We start from the raw sequence: 18,507 nt of genomic DNA on the forward strand, positions 1-18,507 counted from the left end.
AAATGTGGAGTATGGCATTACCTTTTATTTGACACAGGCTATCTTCTCATAGGCCATAACACAATGGACATTGGACATAGTTGGCTTATGGCAGTATGCTACCTGGCACACATTGACACAAAATAACAATAAAGTAATCTAACCCACTGTTGTGTTGTGTGGCCAACAACAGTGAAACACTTTGGTGACTCTCTGCTGAAACATGGGGCCACAGTGGCCTCTGGTGGATCATACAAATCAGGGCTGGTTACTCTGAAACAACAGGTGAGGCAGGTAGTCTGTACAAAGTTAATGCACATGCAATACACATACTGCTGCACATACACATACTTTATGTGTAGAAAGTATTGGAAAGGTTAGGAAACACCCATCACCCCGGTGTACAGTTTAAGGTGGTATAGGGCTAAGTGCACACAATAATTGTCTATACTTCATCCTCAGATTGCGGTCAGAATGTGGGCAGTAGGTATAAATCTTGTTGGAAATGAGCCCTTTCACTGTGCAGGGAAAATCAGCGCATAGGCCCAATGTGGGGAATGATGGGGAATTTATTGTTGACATGTCTCTCTCATGCTCTGTTTATTTAGTCAGTTGTGTGTGTGTGTGTGTGTATATATATATTTATATATATATATATATATATATATATATATTTATATATATATATATACATATATATATACAGCTAAGAACAAAATTATTCATACCCCTGGCAAATATTGATTTAAAGTTGATTTTCTCTTGACTAATATGTTTGTTCTGACTGAAAATGACACTGTCATATGACAAAAGGTTGTAAGACAATGTGGTAGAAGCATGGAATCACAAAAATAAGTGTTTTTGTCTTTTTTAACATTTTTATGAAAAATATTATTCATACCCTTTTCAATCACTGGAAACATCTTCATTTGCATTCACAGCTCTCAAAATGGTTCATATAATACCTACCAAGCCTCTCCATGTCTATGACTCTAGACCGCACCTTTTTAGCAGCAACCCATGTTTTGAGGTAGGAACGATTATTTGCCATCACTTTGGCCTAGTGCTCACTTTTTTTGATGGATTGAGGTCTGGACTATGGCTGGACCACTCTAAAATGTTGATATTGTTCTCTGTTAACCATTTCTTGCCTTGTTTGGCTGTACTGTATGTTTTGGATCGTTGTGTGGTTTAGTGGTCAAATTGGTCTCTCAGCACACTGCCTGATCTTTTCCTCCAGAATCTTAATGTAGCCTCTTGTTTTAGTGTTACCGTTTACTTTGAGAAAGTCACCAGGTCCTCCTGGTTGAAAAACAACCCAAAAGAATACTTTTCTCACCCCCACAATTGAAATAGACATGGTGTCATTTGAGTTTGATGCTTCCTTTTTTTATGACAATCTCAGGCCATGTCCCTGCCTGGGTAAAAAAAAAATCCAGCGAAAGCTAAATTCTTTGTCCAGGTGTGCCCTTATAAAAGTTAAGCTGAGTTGTGCATGTTTGGAGAAGAGTGAACTATGATAAGCATCCATGATGACCAAGTGATCCATTTTGTGATGGGGTGAAATTTTCAACCACCAAAACACCATTGCCAAAGTGGAGAATAGCTATAGAAATGTATTAGTTTTGGGTGTTTTTCCGACGATGGGACCTGGTAAACTTCTCAAAGTAAATGGTAACACTAAAACAAGGGGCTGCTACATTAAGATTTTTGGAGGAAAAGATCAGGCAGCCTGCCAAGAGACCTGCCCCAATAGGCGGCATTTGACCATTAAATCATAATGATCCAAAACGTACAGCCAAACAAGGCAAGAAATGGTTAACAGAGAACAATATCAACATTTTAGAGTGGTCCAGCCATAGTCCAGACCTCAATCCGTCAAAAAAGTGAGCATGAGGCCAGAGTGATGGCAAATAATCGTTTCTGCCTCAAAACCCGGGTTGCTGTTAAAAAGGTGCAGTCTAGAATTATTGTGGAGACATGGAGAGGCTTGGTAGGTATTGTATGAACCATTTTGAGAGCTGTGAATGCAAATAAAGATGTTTCCAGTGATTGTTAAAAAAGGGTATGAATAATTTTAGACACGCCATTTTTCACAAAAATTATAAAAAAAAAAAAAAAAAAAAACTCTTCTTTTTTTGATTCCATTTGACATGTGGCAGTGTCATTTTCGGTCAGAACATACCAGTCAAGAGAAAATCAACTTTAAATAAATATTTGCTAGGGGTATGAATATTTTTTTCTTAACTGAATATATATATATATATATATATATATATATATATATATATATATATATATATATATATATATATATATATATATATATATATATATATATATATATAATAGAATACCATTTGAGATCAGTTGCATTGTTTCTTTAATCAGGGCAGCAATTTTCAGATTACAGAATTGCAAAAGGGTTCTCAATGTTTTCTCAGTTAGCCTTTTAAAATTATATCAGATTAGTAAACAGTATGTGCCTTTGGAACATTGGATGAATGGTTGCTGATGTAAATATTGTGTTCAATTGTGTCGCCCATTTCTATTTCTGGTAATATCAATAAAATTGCAGTTGTGTTGTTTTGATTGAGTAAAAATAAAGCAAATAATACCCAATTATAGTTCTACTGAAATTACTTGGAAAACAAAATGTAAAAAAATAAATTATGAAGATGAATTAGAATGGAGGATATAACTAAACTCTTCATTTACATCATGTGTGGGTTGTTCATATAGCCTACATATATAAGTAATTTCACAAATTCAACATACTATTCTGAAAGGTATGCAATGTTTCCTTTTTGAGTAGACAAAGTACTCTTTGTAGTTATAAACATTATCAAAATGTTTATAATCGTTTAAATGGGGGTGGGGCACTCATGTGTGGCATTAGAGCTGCCGATCTCTAGCTTCAGTAGCCATGCTCAATTCGGGGCTAAATTTGGGTTGGCTTCAAGACTAGTAAGCAATGCATGCAATTGCCATTAGATGGCAGCTTTGACCAATTAATAATTAGTATGAATGATTTACCTGGTTGTTATGGGAATTTTGTACATTTATCTCCATTAGTTATGGAAAATAACAATTCCATTAGTTATAAATAACAATTCACTTACATTGACCCTTCATAAAATGAAGACCAAAATGCAGTTATGAAACCAAAAGGAGTTACTTCCCAGACAGTGACAACACTTGGAGGCTTTACATCAAATATTTGTACCATAACTCCAGGAACTGAAAACATTCTCACTAGACAACTGCAATTAAGGGGAGTGTGCTGCTCACATCATTGGCACTTTCTTGAATTTCCCCTGGGGATCAATAAAGTATCTATCTATCTATCTATCTATCTATCTATCTATCTATCTATCTATTTGTTATCGGTCTAGCGTCAAAACACATTTAGGGACTTCAGGGTGCGAGTTTGACAGGGTATTTTGAGTATATATAGGCCTAATGGCATTGTTAGATGGTGGTCAGAACAAAGTCAGACACAAAATGGGCAGTTAGGCGAAAGTTAAAAGATAAATAGATAAGAACTAGAAAATGTAATTTCGAGGAAATTACCAGTGCATGAAAATGTAAACATACTGTATATTAACATAAAATGCCAAACAAACTTTTATTTGGAAACAGTTGGCAGGAGTCATAGTTGATAACAACTGACAGTTGAAATGGCTGAACAGTTATATAGTTGAGTAGTTTAAATAGTTAAATTATTTAATAGTGAATCATTGTAGTGAGGACATTTATTTTGAAACAGTTGTGGGCAGAGGAAATAGTAGTCTTAAGAGAGCCAGATTGTATGCTTAAAGTCGGAGACAGAGATAGTGGACCATAGTGTAATGGATGTTGATAGACAGAAAGTTGAATGGATGTTGATAGGCAGATTGTTTAATGGATGTTGATGGATAGTTTAATGGGTGGATGAGTGATGGTTTGAAGAGGATGAATGGATAGAAAGTTGGATGGAATGTGCCTTATATCCTTGTAGAATGGAGAGACACAGAAAGAGTTGGCCTAGTTAAGCAGAAAGCAGTTGATACAGGTGCAATCAGTTTAACTGGCCCTTTGATGGGTCCTAGTTGAGCAGCTGGAAGTTGATACAGGAGCAAATCAAGTTAATTAGTCCATTGTGATGTCATAGTGCTAATGCTAAGTCTATGGGGAAAATAAGCTTGTTTTTTGTTAATATCTCAAAAAGTATAAAGTTTACAAAAGTGAAAAATACATTCCTCAAGTGTCCTTTTCAAGACCTACATTACAAAGTTTGAACAAAGTTTCTACGTTAAACGGTTAAAGCTGAATTAGACGCAGAAATTTGGTGGGAAGAATAAGAAGAAGACTTTGGATAACAGAACAGTGCATTTTCATGCACTGTAATAACAATAATAAGACTTCGGATAACAGAACAGTGCATTTTCATGCACTGTAATTAACTGTAATAAACTGGTTGCAAGTGATTGGTTTATTAAATTTCACGAGAGGTCCTGCCCTTTTCAGAGTCTCTGCCTTGACATAGCCTCCCGCTACCTATATCGCCACCGAACAAGGCCTTAATACACTGCTCAAAAAAATTAAAGGAACACTTTGAAAACACATCAGATACATCATGCTGGATATCTATGCTGATATGGACTGGTTAATGTGTTACGAAATGAAAAAAGGGTGTTGGATGGACCAAAACATGATGTCCGAGAGGTGTTCTATTGCATTTAAGTCAGGGAAGTGTGGGGGACAGTCAATGGTATGAATTCATTTATCCTCCAGGAATTGCCTGCACAATCTTGCCACATGTTGCCATCGTTGTGCACCAGGAGAAACCCAAGGCCCACTGCACCAGTACAGGGTCAGAATATTTTATCCCGATACCTAAGAGCAGTGAGGGTGCCGTTGTCCTGCCCACAGAGGTCTGTGCATCCCTCCATGGGTATGCCTCCCCAGACCATCACTGGTCCACCACCAATCCGGTCATGCTGAATGATGTTGCAGGCAGCATCAGGTTTCCCACCTTCATGAAGTCTGTTTCTGACAGTGTGGCCAGAGACATTCACACCAGTGACCTGCTGGATGTCATTCTGTAGGGCTCTAGCAGGGCTTCTACTTTTCCTCCTTGCATAAAGGAGCAGATACTGGTCCTGCTACTGGGTTAAGGGCCTTCTACCACCCTGCCCTGCTCTCCTAGAGCAACTGCCTGTCTCCTGGAATCTCTTCCATGCTCTTGAGACTACGCTGGGAGACAGCAATGTTTCTGCCAATGGAACATATTGGTGTGCCATTCTGGAGGAGTTGAACTACCTGTGCAACCTATGTAGGCTCCAGATACTGGCTTATGCGACCAGTAGTAACACTGACATTATCCAAATGAAACACTAGTGAAAAATCAGTCAAGAAGGATAAAGATGGAAAAATTACCAGTTGCCACCACCTGCAAAACCATTCCTGTTTTGGGGGTCATCTCATAGTTGGCCTCTAGTACACCTGTAGTAAATTTCATTGACATCAAAGCAGGTGAACCTGATTCACAACCACCTCTGTTGCATAACTGGCCAGATCAATATCCCACAAGTGTGACTGACTTGATGCTATACTCCTATGAACAAGTGTTCAGGTTTATTTTTTGAGCAGTGTATTTAAGTGGATTGTGGAAGGAAAAAAAATATAAACAAATTCTCCTGAAAAATCATTTATTTCATACTGTAGAGTAAGACCAAGGTGATTGATGCATGGAAAAAAGACAAACATTCCTTAGGCAGGAGGGCACAAATTAACGGTTTGGCTCATCCAAAACTCATAAATAACACATGACAAAGTTATGACTATTTAAGACCAGAGAAGGTTAAGACAGAAATTGTTCCTGCATTCATGTATCTGATTTACAAGGCAACTGAAACTGAGTTAAATAACTTATCAATGAGCACCTGTTAAACCAGGGGGATACACTTTACTCCTTCAAGGCAAAAGAATGAGGCACAGCAGGAGTCACATGATGGTCAATGACCTATACACCAATGCAATTCTATCAGCTGTTGGCAATCATGGTGTCATGATGAGAAGAGAAAAGAAAAATAAAGTTAACCGTAAGAGCCATGAAGTTGTAAGCCTGGCCACTTCAGAATTGTATGTTCCTCCGCATTAAAAAGGAAACAAACATAGTAGAATTGACACTAAATAAACAATACAGCCTATGATGTTGCACTTTTAAGGTATGCTACAAGATCCGCACGTTCGCCCTTCTTCTTGATGCCGGCAAAGATCATCTTTGTGCCAGGAATGTATTTTTTGGGGTTTTCCAAGTAAACAGAGAGAGTGCTTTCGTCCCAGATGATGCCTGGACAACATAAAATAGACCAATACGTTAATTTAAACATTTCAAAATAAGTTAACATAATTTACTGTATTCAAGCACCATTACGTTAACGACTCACCTTTAGCCTTGTTGGCATCCGTATAGGAGAAACCTTCCGCTTGTCCGGTCTTGCGACCGAAAAGACCCCACAGATTGGGCCCGACTTTGTGCTTTCCTCCATTTTCAACGGTGTGACACTGGGCACATTTCTGGACGAAAACCTTCTTTCCTTTGTTAACGTCTCCCATTCTTCCTGTAAGAGACATTAACATTTGAAAACGAGAATCGTATGAGGTATGCGGTGACGCTGATGTTACCGCTGCTCAAGTTATAAACTGTGAAATGTTCTTTCAAACCTTGAATTTCCCCTTGGGGATCAATAAAGTATCTATCCATCTAGGCCTCTATTAGTTACATTAAAGCAGTGCTAAACATTATTTGCTCTCGTGGTCCCTCTATAATTGAGAAGTGCAATAATTAACTTAGGCTACTTAATAGGAGTATTTTGCTACAAAGTATGAATAACTATTCCTGCTCCGTGTTTCTGGACTAGACGTCAGATGCGTTCATAAATCTGAATGGCTGACGCTACGAGTTGCGCAACTTGCCGGCAGTGGTTATCCAACATCGGCTAACTAGAAGATAGCCCGTTTGACCTTCTTTACGTACCAGGGTCGGAATGCTTTGAAAACCATGCATGTCCTGGCTGGCAGAAACATGCTAGCGTTACAGATACAAAGTCAGCCGGCCAACCTCCCACGCTAGTTCAATTAGCTCTACAATACGTTAATGTTACGGATGTCAAAACTTATGAGCCCATACGAAGATGGTTTGGTGTTAGCTAACGTTAGCCCTAACGTTACACTATTCATAGCGCCTAGCTAATGTTACCAAGCGTTACCGTGTTAGTATTCCATCATAAAGGCGATAAGGAGTCTCTAACCGCACATAACATAGAATCTGACGAACGTTTGATCAGCAAACTTCCCATTTACTTCTAAACACGTTGGCTAAATTAACGTAACCACCAACTAAGCTAACGTTACCGCATTTTACTCACCCGGAGTCCAACGTAAAAATGCCAGTGCAGAGGACAAACATGGGAAACAAGCGAATGGTTTTGGAAAGACTGATTAATGATACATGTTCTCTTACCTGTTCTCAGTTTTTTTTTTAATCACTTTGTAGCTCAGCTTTGGGTACGCTCCAAGGGTCCCCTTTCCTTGTCCACGTCGCGTGCTTGCCGGTAAAAAATGAATCCCGATGCTACGCTAGGGCTACATAAGGTGAGTTCATAACTTGACGTCATTTCCACACCCATAAAGTCCCACTACGCTTAGCAGCATGAAACTTACAGTATTCTTCATGAATTCAAAGGAGAACGATTACAAAAATACTCTGTAATGACACTGACAGTCCATAGCATCAATTACAGTACATGAATTCTTCTGCCAGTCTTCTTCTTTCCTTTTTAATGGCGGTTGGCAAACAACTCTTCTGCCAGTCATATTGAACTTGTGATGTAAAATGAGTTCTCCAAAAGAGTTAGTATGTTTGAATGATGGATCTGGGACTAGAATAGATGTGGCAAGGGGTACAGAGTCAGCAATAGATCTAACTATTGTCACAAAAACCATTGCAGATAGATGTGACTGGGAGGTAGTTAGGGAAAGCACAGTAGGAAGTGATCATTATCCTATTAGAATTCAGATAGGAGTGGAATTAAGAAATGAACATGACATAAGAGAAGAGAGATGGATTTTAGGAAAAGCAGATTGGGGTAAGTATAGAGAGGTAAGTGATGAATTGTTACTATCTATTGATAAAAATCAGGATATTGAGAAATTGTGTAATGAAATTGGCAGTGGAATAATTGTTGCAGCAGGAGTATCAATCCCAAAAACTAAGCCTAAGACGTTAACTAAAATAGTGCCATGGTGGTCTACAGAATGTAAGGAAGCAATTAAAGGTAGAAATAGAGCGTTTAAAGAGTTAAAAAGAACACATAATTTTCAGAATTTAGTTCAATATAAAAGATCTCAGGCAATAGTTAGGAAAACAATAAGACAAGCTAAAAAACATCATTGGAAAAAGTTCTGTGACTCTATTGGTCGAACTACTCCAGTGGAGAGAGTTTGGAATATGATTAAAAAAATGAAAGGGAATGGAAGGGAATATGGATACCCAGTGTTGGTTGAGGGGCAAAAGAACGATCACCAATAATAAGGAAAAAGCAGAGGTTATGGCTAAAACATTAGCCAAGGTGCACAGCTCAGGGGAATTTAAATCAAGAAAAAAAAAGAGGTAGAGAAGTTACAATTGAAAAATATCGCAATGTGTTTGACATTGAGGATAGCGAAAAGAAGGGGTATTGGATGTGTTATTTACTAAATCTGAACTCAATAAGGCATTAAGTAAATTAGGTAAGTCATCTCAGGGATGGATAAAATCTGCTATTCCATGTTGGAGAACTTAAGTGATAAGGGGAAGGAAGTTTTGTTAAGTCTATATAATAAAAGTATGGATAGATGGCTGTATTCCTAGAACATGGAAGGAGTCTATAATTATTCCTATTAGGAAACCTGGGAAAGATCCTAAAATAGCAATTAACTATAGACCTATTGCATTAACATCCCAGATGGGAAAAACTATGGAAAGGATGATTAATGACAGGCTTACATATTGGGTTGAAAGCGAAAGGATTAATGAGTCATTATCAAAGTGGATTCAGGAAAGGTAGAGGCACCATGGATCCCATTGTATGCCTTGAAGATACAATAAGGAAGGCTCAAGTGAACAAAGAAAATGTAGTGGCAGTGTTTTTGACATTGAGAAGGCATATGATATGTTGTGGAAAAGAAGGTATACTGATAAAGGTTAAAATATTGGGAATAAAGGGACGGATGTTCCAATGGATTAAAGGGTTTTGTCTAATAGAACAATTCAAATTAAAATAAATGGAGAATTAAGTGAGCAATACAGTGTGGAAAATGGTGTCCCACAAGGAAGTATTGTTAGTCCACTATATTTTTCAATAATGATTGATGATATTTTTAAAGACATACAAAATTCAGTTGGGGTGGCATTGTTTGCAGATGATGGAGCAATGTGGAAAAAAAGGAAGAAATATAGATTTTTTGTGGTGGGTAACATGCAACAGGCAGTGAACAGAGTCCAAGAATGGGCCCTTCAATGGGGGTTTAGGATCTCAATAGATAAAACAAAGACTTTATTCTTCTCTAGGAAGAAAATAAATGAAGATGTTAAAATCAAATTATCTGGGGCAGATTTAGAAAGAGTGGAATTCTTCAAATATTTAGGAATGTGGTTTGACAAAGCGATTAACTTGGACAATGTATATACAAAAAAAATATTGAGAAATGCAAGAAAGTGTTGAATGTGATGAGGTGTCTGCGTGGAGTTGAATGGGGAGCAAGTAGACCTGCTTTAAAAGCCATTTATACAGGGCTGATGAGATCTGTATTTGACTATGGGTGTGTAGTGTATGGGTCTGCTGCTAAAAACATCACTTAAGAAACTAGATGTAATTCAGAACCAAGGTTTGAAGCTATGCTGTGGGGCAATTAAGACCACGCCAGTGGCAGCAGTCCAGGTAGAGATGGGAGAGATGCCTCTCTATCTTAGAAGAGACCAGCTGTCTCTTGTGTATTGGACAAATCTAAGGGGTCATAGTGAAAAACACATGAGTCAATCAGTCTTATGGCAGTGTCAAGAGAGAGAGAGTTACCTTATTAAAAGTTTGGTTGGACAATAAAACAAAAGGTAATAAATATGGGAATCAGTGCTCTTGAAATAAGCCCTACAGTGGCATATCCTGTTGTTCCTCCTTGGCTGATGTCAGAGGTTCCAGTAGACTTGGGCTTATTAGAGGAAAAGAAGGATGTTGAAGTGGATCATTACAGGGTCCAGAGTTACATTTCTTGAAGCAAATATAAAGAAGCAGTCATTTTATATACTGATGCATCTAAGCAGACTGATAAGAAAATGGGAGTTGCTTATGTTATCCCTCAATTAAACATTGAATCTGGAAAGAGAATCAATGATGATTTAGCTGTATACACAGCAGAAATTATAGGAATATGGATGGCCTTATTGTGGGTAGAGAGCAATAGACCTAAGCAAGCTGTGATTAAGGCCAGACTCTAGCTCAGCTTTAATAAGCCTTAAACGTTGTCACTCTGAGTCTAGACAGGACATAGTATATGAAGTAATGCAATTAGCCAACAATCTGCTTAAGTCTGGTATTAGTACTACATTTATATGGGTACCAGCTCATATAGGTGTAGGAGGTAATGAATTAGCAGATAAATGTGCAAAGAAAGCAGCAGGGAAGTCTGATATAGAGTTGAATATTAAATACAGCAAAGCTGAAGTCAAAAGTATAATCAAAGCTAAAATAAATGAAAAATGGCAATTTGTATGGGATAACTTAACAGTCTGGAAGACACCTGCATAGTATTCAAGGAAAGGTGGGGAGGAGCAGGAATACATGCAGAAGCAAGCAAGAAGAAGATGTGGTGTCCAGAATGAGGCTAGGACATACAGGATTAAACAGAACATTAGTTACCATGAAAAAGCATGTTGATGGAATGTGTGAATATTGTAATAGTCAAGAGACCATAGAGCATGTAATTATGTTTTGTCCTGAGTACCATCAAGCCAGACAAAGATTTATCTCACAACTTGGTGAAATCCAGATGACATTAAATTTGAATGATATACTGCAAAGAGAATCAGGTGAAATTTGTTTTTCCTTTTGTTTTTTTTTTTGAAGGTAACTGGGTTATTTAAAAGAATTTAGGAAAGTGTAGGATGACCATTTGATCCACACTCCAGTCCAGATGGTGGCGGTAATGCACCAAAAAGCTGGTTGCCAACCGCCATATAAAAAAGAAGAAGAAGAAGAAGAAGAAATGAGTTCTCAAACACATGCCAAACCGATAGGGGGACCACTGAGCGCGATACTGGGTTAGACGATACTAGATCACGTGAGCCCGTTGAAATTCTAGTCGTGTGTTTTTCTATAAATGTCTATCTGGTTTTCCGTGTTTTTGCATAGATCTTCAATTTTCCTGGAATTTATTATAAATAATACATTTATCCCAGGTTATAAGGCATTTTGGAAGATTTCGTGTGACTGAAGTTATTGTAATTGTAAGTTGATTCAAAATGGAAGACAACACCAAACCATCTTCGTATTTGGATGACCCACCTAATAGCAGGTTGTTTTTAGTAACTAGCAAATCGATCACCGAAGACACTATTCGAGATCATTTTTCTACGTTTGGGGAGATCCAGGACATATGGGTGGTAAAAGACAAACATACGAAAGAGTCCAAAGGAGTGGCCTTTGTAAAATTCTCCAAATCCTCACAAGCTTGCACTGCCATGGAAGAAATGCACGGAAAATGTTTGGTTGAAGGAACCAAACCCATCAAGGTGTGGGTATAGTTAGCTGGCGTTACCATCTCAGCCTGAGCCTAGTCTTCATGGTATTAACCTTCTGCTCAAAACGCTGCATGCTTAACACGTATTTCCTCCCTCTATCAGGTGTTCATCGCTCAGTCCAGGTCATCGGGAAGCCATAGAGATGTAGAGGATGAGGAGTTGACTAGGATCTTTGTAATGATCCCAAAGACATTCACAGAGGAAGACATGAAAGAAACTTTCAAGGTGAGAGCTGTTCCGCTGACTTGAAGCCTTTCATTGTGCCTGCCCGCTGTTCTTTTTGAAAGGCTTGCTTGTGAAGAAAAGCAGCATTTTGTTTAATACTTCTTTATTATTATTATTATTATTATTGCACAGGACTATGGAGACATAGAGTATTGTATTATTATAAAGAACAAACTGACTGGAGAAAGCAAAGGACTTGGATATGTGCGGTTCCATAAGCCATCACAAGCAGCAATGGCCATAGAGAACTGTGACAAAAGTAAGAATAGTTTACCTGCATCAATGTCTATGAATTAACAGAACACTGTTGTTTAATTGCATGCAAAGTGTCCTTTTTGTCTCTGATGTATTTCTTCATACTTCAACAGCGTTTAGAGCAATCCTTGCTGAGCCAAGAACCAAAACTTCAACAACAGAAAATGAATATTTTGGCAACTCTAGATCTGAACATATGGCCAATGAATCAGGAATGAGTGGATATCCTTTTAGTGGTACTGTCTTTCTTCTCTTCAGCATGAGATTTTTCTTGCAGTCATTCACTCTTTCATTCTTTTGTTTTTATATAACTGTTCAATTGCATTGCATTGTAGTATGCATCTAAATGTAGTCCATGTTTTGTACAGCAGATAACAACTACACATCAGGGGACATGTGGAATAGTGACATGATCACCAGATGTTTGATGGTGTCTTCAAGGGCGGCCATTACACAGGAGCAGGTCTACAGTCTCTTTGATCTGATCCCAGGGATGGACTACTGTGAGATGCAACGAGATCAGTATGGGTTCAGCAAGGGTAATATACCAGTTACTACGCATCCCGGACCTGTGGTGTCTCTTGACTGCATTTCATAATCTTGTCTAAATTATTTGTTATTAACACCAAACATGAATGATGAAAAATCTTCTCATAAACTGAAATGTTTCTCATGTTCTTGTAATTGTCAGGACAAGCAATGATTCGATACAACAACCTTGGCTCTGCCGTATATGCTAAAGAGAAGCTGAACGGCTTTGAATACCCACCTGGTAATCGTCTTGTTGTGACTTATGTTGACGATGGGGAGGACAGGACCAGGTGTGGTGCAGTTTGTTACTATACTATTTGCCTTTTGTTCTGTCGCTATGCTTTTGTTTGACTTGAAGCACTTTAGCGACACTCTGTCATGTCTTATCTCTCGGTTTGCTCAGTCCGGTGGGAAAGATGGCCATGCAGCTGGTGGCTGCACAGATGATGTCCATGGTGTGGAATGGGCCCACAGGGCCCCAGCTTATGAAGACCAGCACTGTAAGGAGTTATTCTCACCAGAGATGTTTCCGCTCATCAAATGTTCTTGTAGAGATTGTTTTGCTAATACTTGTCAGGTGTTTTGCTATTACTTGGGCATTTCCCTGTAGGGTTATACCCCCGTTGCTACTTCACAAAAGCCCAGAGTTCAGACCGATGTCAATCTTCCCCCTGTGAAGAAGATGGCCCCCTCAGACAGTGTGGTTAAAGAACGCCTCTTCGTCATATTCAACCCTTCACCTCTTCCAGTCGATGTGCTTGAAGATGTGTTTTGGTATGGGTGAAAATAATAGTTACACTGATGACTGTACATAGACTGTATAGGATACCTCAGATAATTGCCAATCCTGTTATAACAAAAACACCCCCATTCCCCTTTTCCCTGTTTTTCAGTCGTTTTGGATCTTTGGTTGAAGTGTACCTGGTTCCTGGGCGGAATGTGGGTTATATGAAGTATGCGGATAGGAAACATGCCAACGATGCCATGGCAGCCTTGCATGGGAAGGTTGTGAACGGAGTGAAGATGAAGGTGATGTTGGCTGACCCACCAAAGGAAGAGTCTCACAAACGTCAGAGGACATACTAACATCCAGTGCAGAACTAGGTAAGTCATCTCTCAGGGTAAGGTATGGTAATGAAGGCAAAATTTAGTTTCAGCGGTAAAACCTTATGTTAGTTGAATCAAGTTATTTGCTCTTTGGAAGATGATTTTCACCAGTACAATTTTATTTCTGTGAAATGTTTTTCAAGGTTATTTTTCTGGCTTAATGTTGTTAAATATAATGTCTTTCTCTCAACGACCACGGGCCCAGCGGACAGATTCATTGTTCTGGAGCCTCTTGCAGATTTTATGGAGCATTTCTAGTGATCATAGACAAATTTTCATGGTAATGCGGTCTTACCTTTTAGCAGATACACCCTGCAGTATGATTAGAAAGGCAAATAGTGGCTTCTTCAACAGTGAAAGGATATGACATTTGATATATTTTAACTTCTGCCAGCCTATTTCAGGTAATGTTGATGGAATGTCAAAGCTTGCTGATAAAATGTCAGAGCCATGGTTCCTATATGAAAACTAGGAAAATGAACCTTCGAGGTATACAGACCAAGGTCTTGGTTTTAGTCAGTATGGTTTTTGCTCTGAAGGTCTTTTCTGCCTAGTAGCATGATGACATAAAACAGCAACCTTTATGAATGGCTTCTATGAATGTGTAACTAAAGTCACTTAACACTGTAGTATAGGTTGTACTTGGACTTTGACATACTGTTGAAGAAGAGAGACTGCATAAGTGAGACATCATTGATCTTGTATAATTTTGGGTATAATGTTTTTCTTCTTCCAGAGATTTAAATGACATGACCTGCTACATGACTGGACGGACATAAATGATGACACGACCTCTAGCTATGGACAGTGACTTCCATACTTTTTGTTCTTGATGTGGCTTATAGTAGTGAGATAAATTTCAAGTAATTTTCAATTTTCAGTCATTTTCAGTATTTTAAGTTATCAATGTTCTAATGCAGTCCAGTAGAGAAAACGTAAGGAGAGACCACCACAACAATTTAGTGTCTCATCTATTTATAAGAAAAAAATATATGTAGATATATTGTCCATTGTATGTGTTGATAATAAAAAACAAAACACAACATCTGGCTTGTCATGAGATTGATTTAGGTAATTCTATATTTATGTTTTAATGTTAATTGTACTCATTTGGAATGGCAACAGAAGCTAATTTTAGGGTCCATGCTTAACACCACGGCTACATGGATAGTAGTGAGGGCTGAGGTTATTTGAACCTTCTGGCACAGACAGGTTATTATCATCGAAGGTCTTAAAGGTCTTACTCTCCGTAGAAAGCATTTGACCACCGTGTCCTCATTCGATCTCCGTCATGGGTCAGTCCCACTACTTATAGCCTCTAGTACAGAGTTTGAAACTGGGCACTACTTGCATGCAAAACCTCTTCAGATGCCAACAGCAGCACATGGCAATCTTTCTAGCAAGTTTTGGCCATATAGTTGGTGTTATCAAAGCTGTTTTGCTGTTATCCCAGAGACCAAAACAGTGGTAACTTGAGTGGCCATGTTTTTTAGAAGTGCAATACACACTCACCATCAACAATTTGATACAAAACATGCTGCCTATAAACATACCTCAAAGTGGGACATTCTATCATACATTGAACACACTTGAACAATAACTATTAGACTATAATTTCTACAGATGGCATATATGACATAGTATTTGGTTACCAGAGGGTATTTTTGGAGTGTCTATATTTATGATATTAAGCAGGCTGATCGCAAAAAAGAGCAGCTTAGAAACAAGTTACATTTAAATGAGGCAGTGTTGGCTTGTAACATCTCAAAGACTTTCAGACAGGTTTATTCCTCAAGTAAAACTTTGTACTGACTGTTAAATCATCAGGTCCCTTTCCCTGCACAAGTGACAACAATCAAACATCAAAACTTCACATAAAGTACTAAAGGAGAAATTGTAGGGTCTATATGGTATTAAATGGGGCAGTCGTGGCCTACTGCTTAGGGCTTGGAACCGAAGGGTTGCTGGTTCGATCCAAGACCAGTAGGAACGTCTGAAGTGCCCTTGAGCAAGGCACCTAACCCCTCACTGCTCCCCAAGCGCCACTCTAGCAAGGCAGCTCACTACTCCGGGGTAGTGTGTGCTTCATCGCACTGTGTGTTCACTAATTCACAGCAAAGACCAAATTCCTTGTATACGCAAGTATACTTGGCCTAGAAACCTCATTTCAGGTGTAGATTTTGGCCCATTTTAAACACATAAAAAAATGGCCCAAAGGGGTTCCTCTTGTGAATCATGATCTTTAGTTCCTTCCAAGGTTCAATTAGATTTAAGTCAGGGCCTTGATTTCCTTTCACTGAAACCAGTTGAGAGTTTCCATTGCTGTATGCTTTGGATCGTTGTCCTGTCAGAGGTCTACCCATGTCTCATCCTCCTGGATGGCAAGATTCCTCTGGAAAAAAATGACTCCATTCATCATTCCTTCAAGTCTGCCATTACCATAAAATGAAAAACAGCCCCACACCATGATGCCTTCACCTCCAAACCTCACTGTTTGTATGGTATTTTTAGGGTGATGTACTGTAGTGCTATTTCTCCTCAAACATGGTGTGTAGTATGACATATAAAAAGTTAAATTTTGCTCTTGTCTGACCATACTACGTTCTCTCAGTATTTCGTAGGCTTGTCCAAATGTTGTGTAGCAACTTCAAGTGAGCTTCTACATGTTTTTCTTCAGTAATGGAGTCGTGCGGGGTTGGGTCTTGGGCTCTTCTGACTATCCTTCTGACCCCCTGGTCAGAAATCTTGCGAGGAGCTCCTGTGTGTGGCTGGTTGATTATGCAATGATGTTCCTTCCACTAATGGCCCCAATGCCACTGGAAGATATGTTGAAGTTGAAGTTTTGAAATGCATCTGTAACATTCCATGTTTTGCAACAATAAGGTTGTGAAGGTGTTGGGAGAGCTCTTTGCTTTTACCCATCATGAGATGTTTCTTGTGTGACACCTTTTTATTGTCCATCAATATGTACTAACCCGGCTTATATCAATTTGCACAAAGGGATAATTACTTTGTAACTACTTTCATATTTTAGCTTGTTCCTTTCCTTTCTTTGCCTTGGTGTACTGCTTTTTCTTAACATGTTCAAAACTTTCCACTTTATTACACATAATTCTCACATAAATTAATTTTGAATGTAATGCCAGCAACATGTCTCAAAAAAATTGGGACGGGTCAACGACCCTGAAATGCAATTTTCACACACTGTATGCTCCATTGCGAAGTGCTTGAGGCTAAATGAAGTATGAGCTTAATTTATTTTTATATTTGCTGTATAATTGTCATTTAATAAGACCTCTTGCAAAAGGGGGCCTTGACCAGAACCTATGGTATTGGGGGGCCTTGACCAGAACCTATGGTATTGGGAGGCCTTGTCACGGAAAAGTTTGGGAACCCCTGCGTTAGTGAATTATCGTGTCCCAGACTCATTAGTCAGGTTAGAGTTACATTACATTACATTAGTCAGGTTAGAGTTTACATTAGCATTTGTGAATGAAGCATCAAACTGTGCGTCTTAACAGTGATTATCGGAAGTTTTCCTGAGCCCATATGATTTTCTTTACAGAAATATAGGTTTTAATGCAGGGCTATCTGAGGTCCAAAAGATCATGGCCATCCAATATTGTTTTTCAGCCCTGTCCTCTGTTTTCACCTATTTCTCTGGATTCTTTGAGTATTTTAATGATATTATGTGTATGATGAAATCCCCAAATGCTACACAGTTTCATGTTAAGAAGCATTATTCTTATATTTTTTCATAATTTTCTCAGGTTTACACAGAGTGATGAATATCTCCATATCTTTACTTCTGAAAGACTCTGCCTATCTGAGATTCTCTTTTTATACCCCATCATGGTGGCAGTTAATCTAAATAGTTGTGAAAATGTTCCTCCTGTTATTTTTATCATTACACAACTTTTCCAGCATTTTGTTGCCCTCGTCCAAACTTTTTTTTGAGACGTGTTGCATCAAATTCAAAATGCTTATATTTTCCATTTGATATGTTGTCTATGTCTTTTGCAGCTAAATATGGGTTTACGAGATTTACAGATGATCACGTTCTGTTTTTATTTGCATTTTACACAACATCCCAACTTTTTTGGATTCAGGGTTGTAGTGGATAGGACACACAATTAACTCATCCATTGTCTATTCATATATTTTTAATGTAATCAGGATGTTTGACTAATGACTGAATAGACTGGGCAACTCGACTGGTCTTAGCTGGGCTACAAAGTACACATTTCAATAAAATCTAAACATTTTAATTATGTTAAAGCAAGTAATTGATTCATATGGCTCTGGGCTGAATAGGCTACTTATTCCTTCCACTAGGTGGCACATATGGATAGGCCTATGATAATTAAAGGCTTGTCAAGCCAGGTTCCAAGTGGCTGTTAACCTGCATGTGTGCTAAATGCATATTAACTACACTTTGTGTCTAATAGTACAAGTCTAGGCCCATATACATTATTCTTTATTATTATTATTATTATTATTATTATTATTATTATTAATTATTATTATTATTATTATTATTAACTCTTCACTTGTAATTGTAACAGCTATGGTGTTGTTTCTGTTGT

General features: G+C 38.3%; 2 protein-coding genes across 3 annotated transcripts; one reads left to right on the plus strand and one right to left on the minus strand.

The window, feature by feature from the left end:
* Positions 1–5,655: 5,655 nt before the first annotated feature.
* LOC125292103 (cytochrome c-like) lies at positions 5,656–7,631 on the minus strand. Its single transcript, XM_048239259.1, has 3 exons — positions 7,490–7,631; positions 6,414–6,587; positions 5,656–6,316 (listed from the first exon to the last, which is right to left on the minus strand). Exons 2-3 carry the CDS (start codon positions 6,580–6,582, stop codon positions 6,171–6,173), a joined length of 315 nt encoding a protein of 104 aa, XP_048095216.1. The 5' UTR covers positions 6,583–6,587; positions 7,490–7,631; the 3' UTR covers positions 5,656–6,170.
* Positions 7,632–11,314: 3,683 nt separating this feature from the next.
* rbm45 (RNA binding motif protein 45) lies at positions 11,315–14,966 on the plus strand. Of its 2 annotated transcripts, none has more exons than XM_048240071.1 (10): positions 11,315–11,794; positions 11,906–12,028; positions 12,161–12,287; positions 12,397–12,519; positions 12,655–12,822; positions 12,975–13,104; positions 13,218–13,314; positions 13,425–13,588; positions 13,708–13,918; positions 14,658–14,966. In XM_048240071.1, the coding sequence occupies exons 1-9, from the start codon at positions 11,525–11,527 to the stop codon at positions 13,898–13,900; spliced, it is 1,395 nt and encodes a 464-aa protein (XP_048096028.1). In that variant the 5' UTR covers positions 11,315–11,524; the 3' UTR covers positions 13,901–13,918; positions 14,658–14,966. The 2 variants fall into 2 exon arrangements, with proteins under 2 accessions (XP_048096028.1, XP_048096027.1); XM_048240070.1 differs by having other exon boundaries at positions 11,316–11,794; positions 12,652–12,822.
* Positions 14,967–18,507: the final 3,541 nt, after the last annotated feature.

The sequence above is a fragment of the Alosa alosa genome, chromosome 3, assembly GCF_017589495.1.
Source record: "Alosa alosa isolate M-15738 ecotype Scorff River chromosome 3, AALO_Geno_1.1, whole genome shotgun sequence".
Taxonomy (NCBI): domain Eukaryota; kingdom Metazoa; phylum Chordata; class Actinopteri; order Clupeiformes; family Clupeidae; genus Alosa; species Alosa alosa.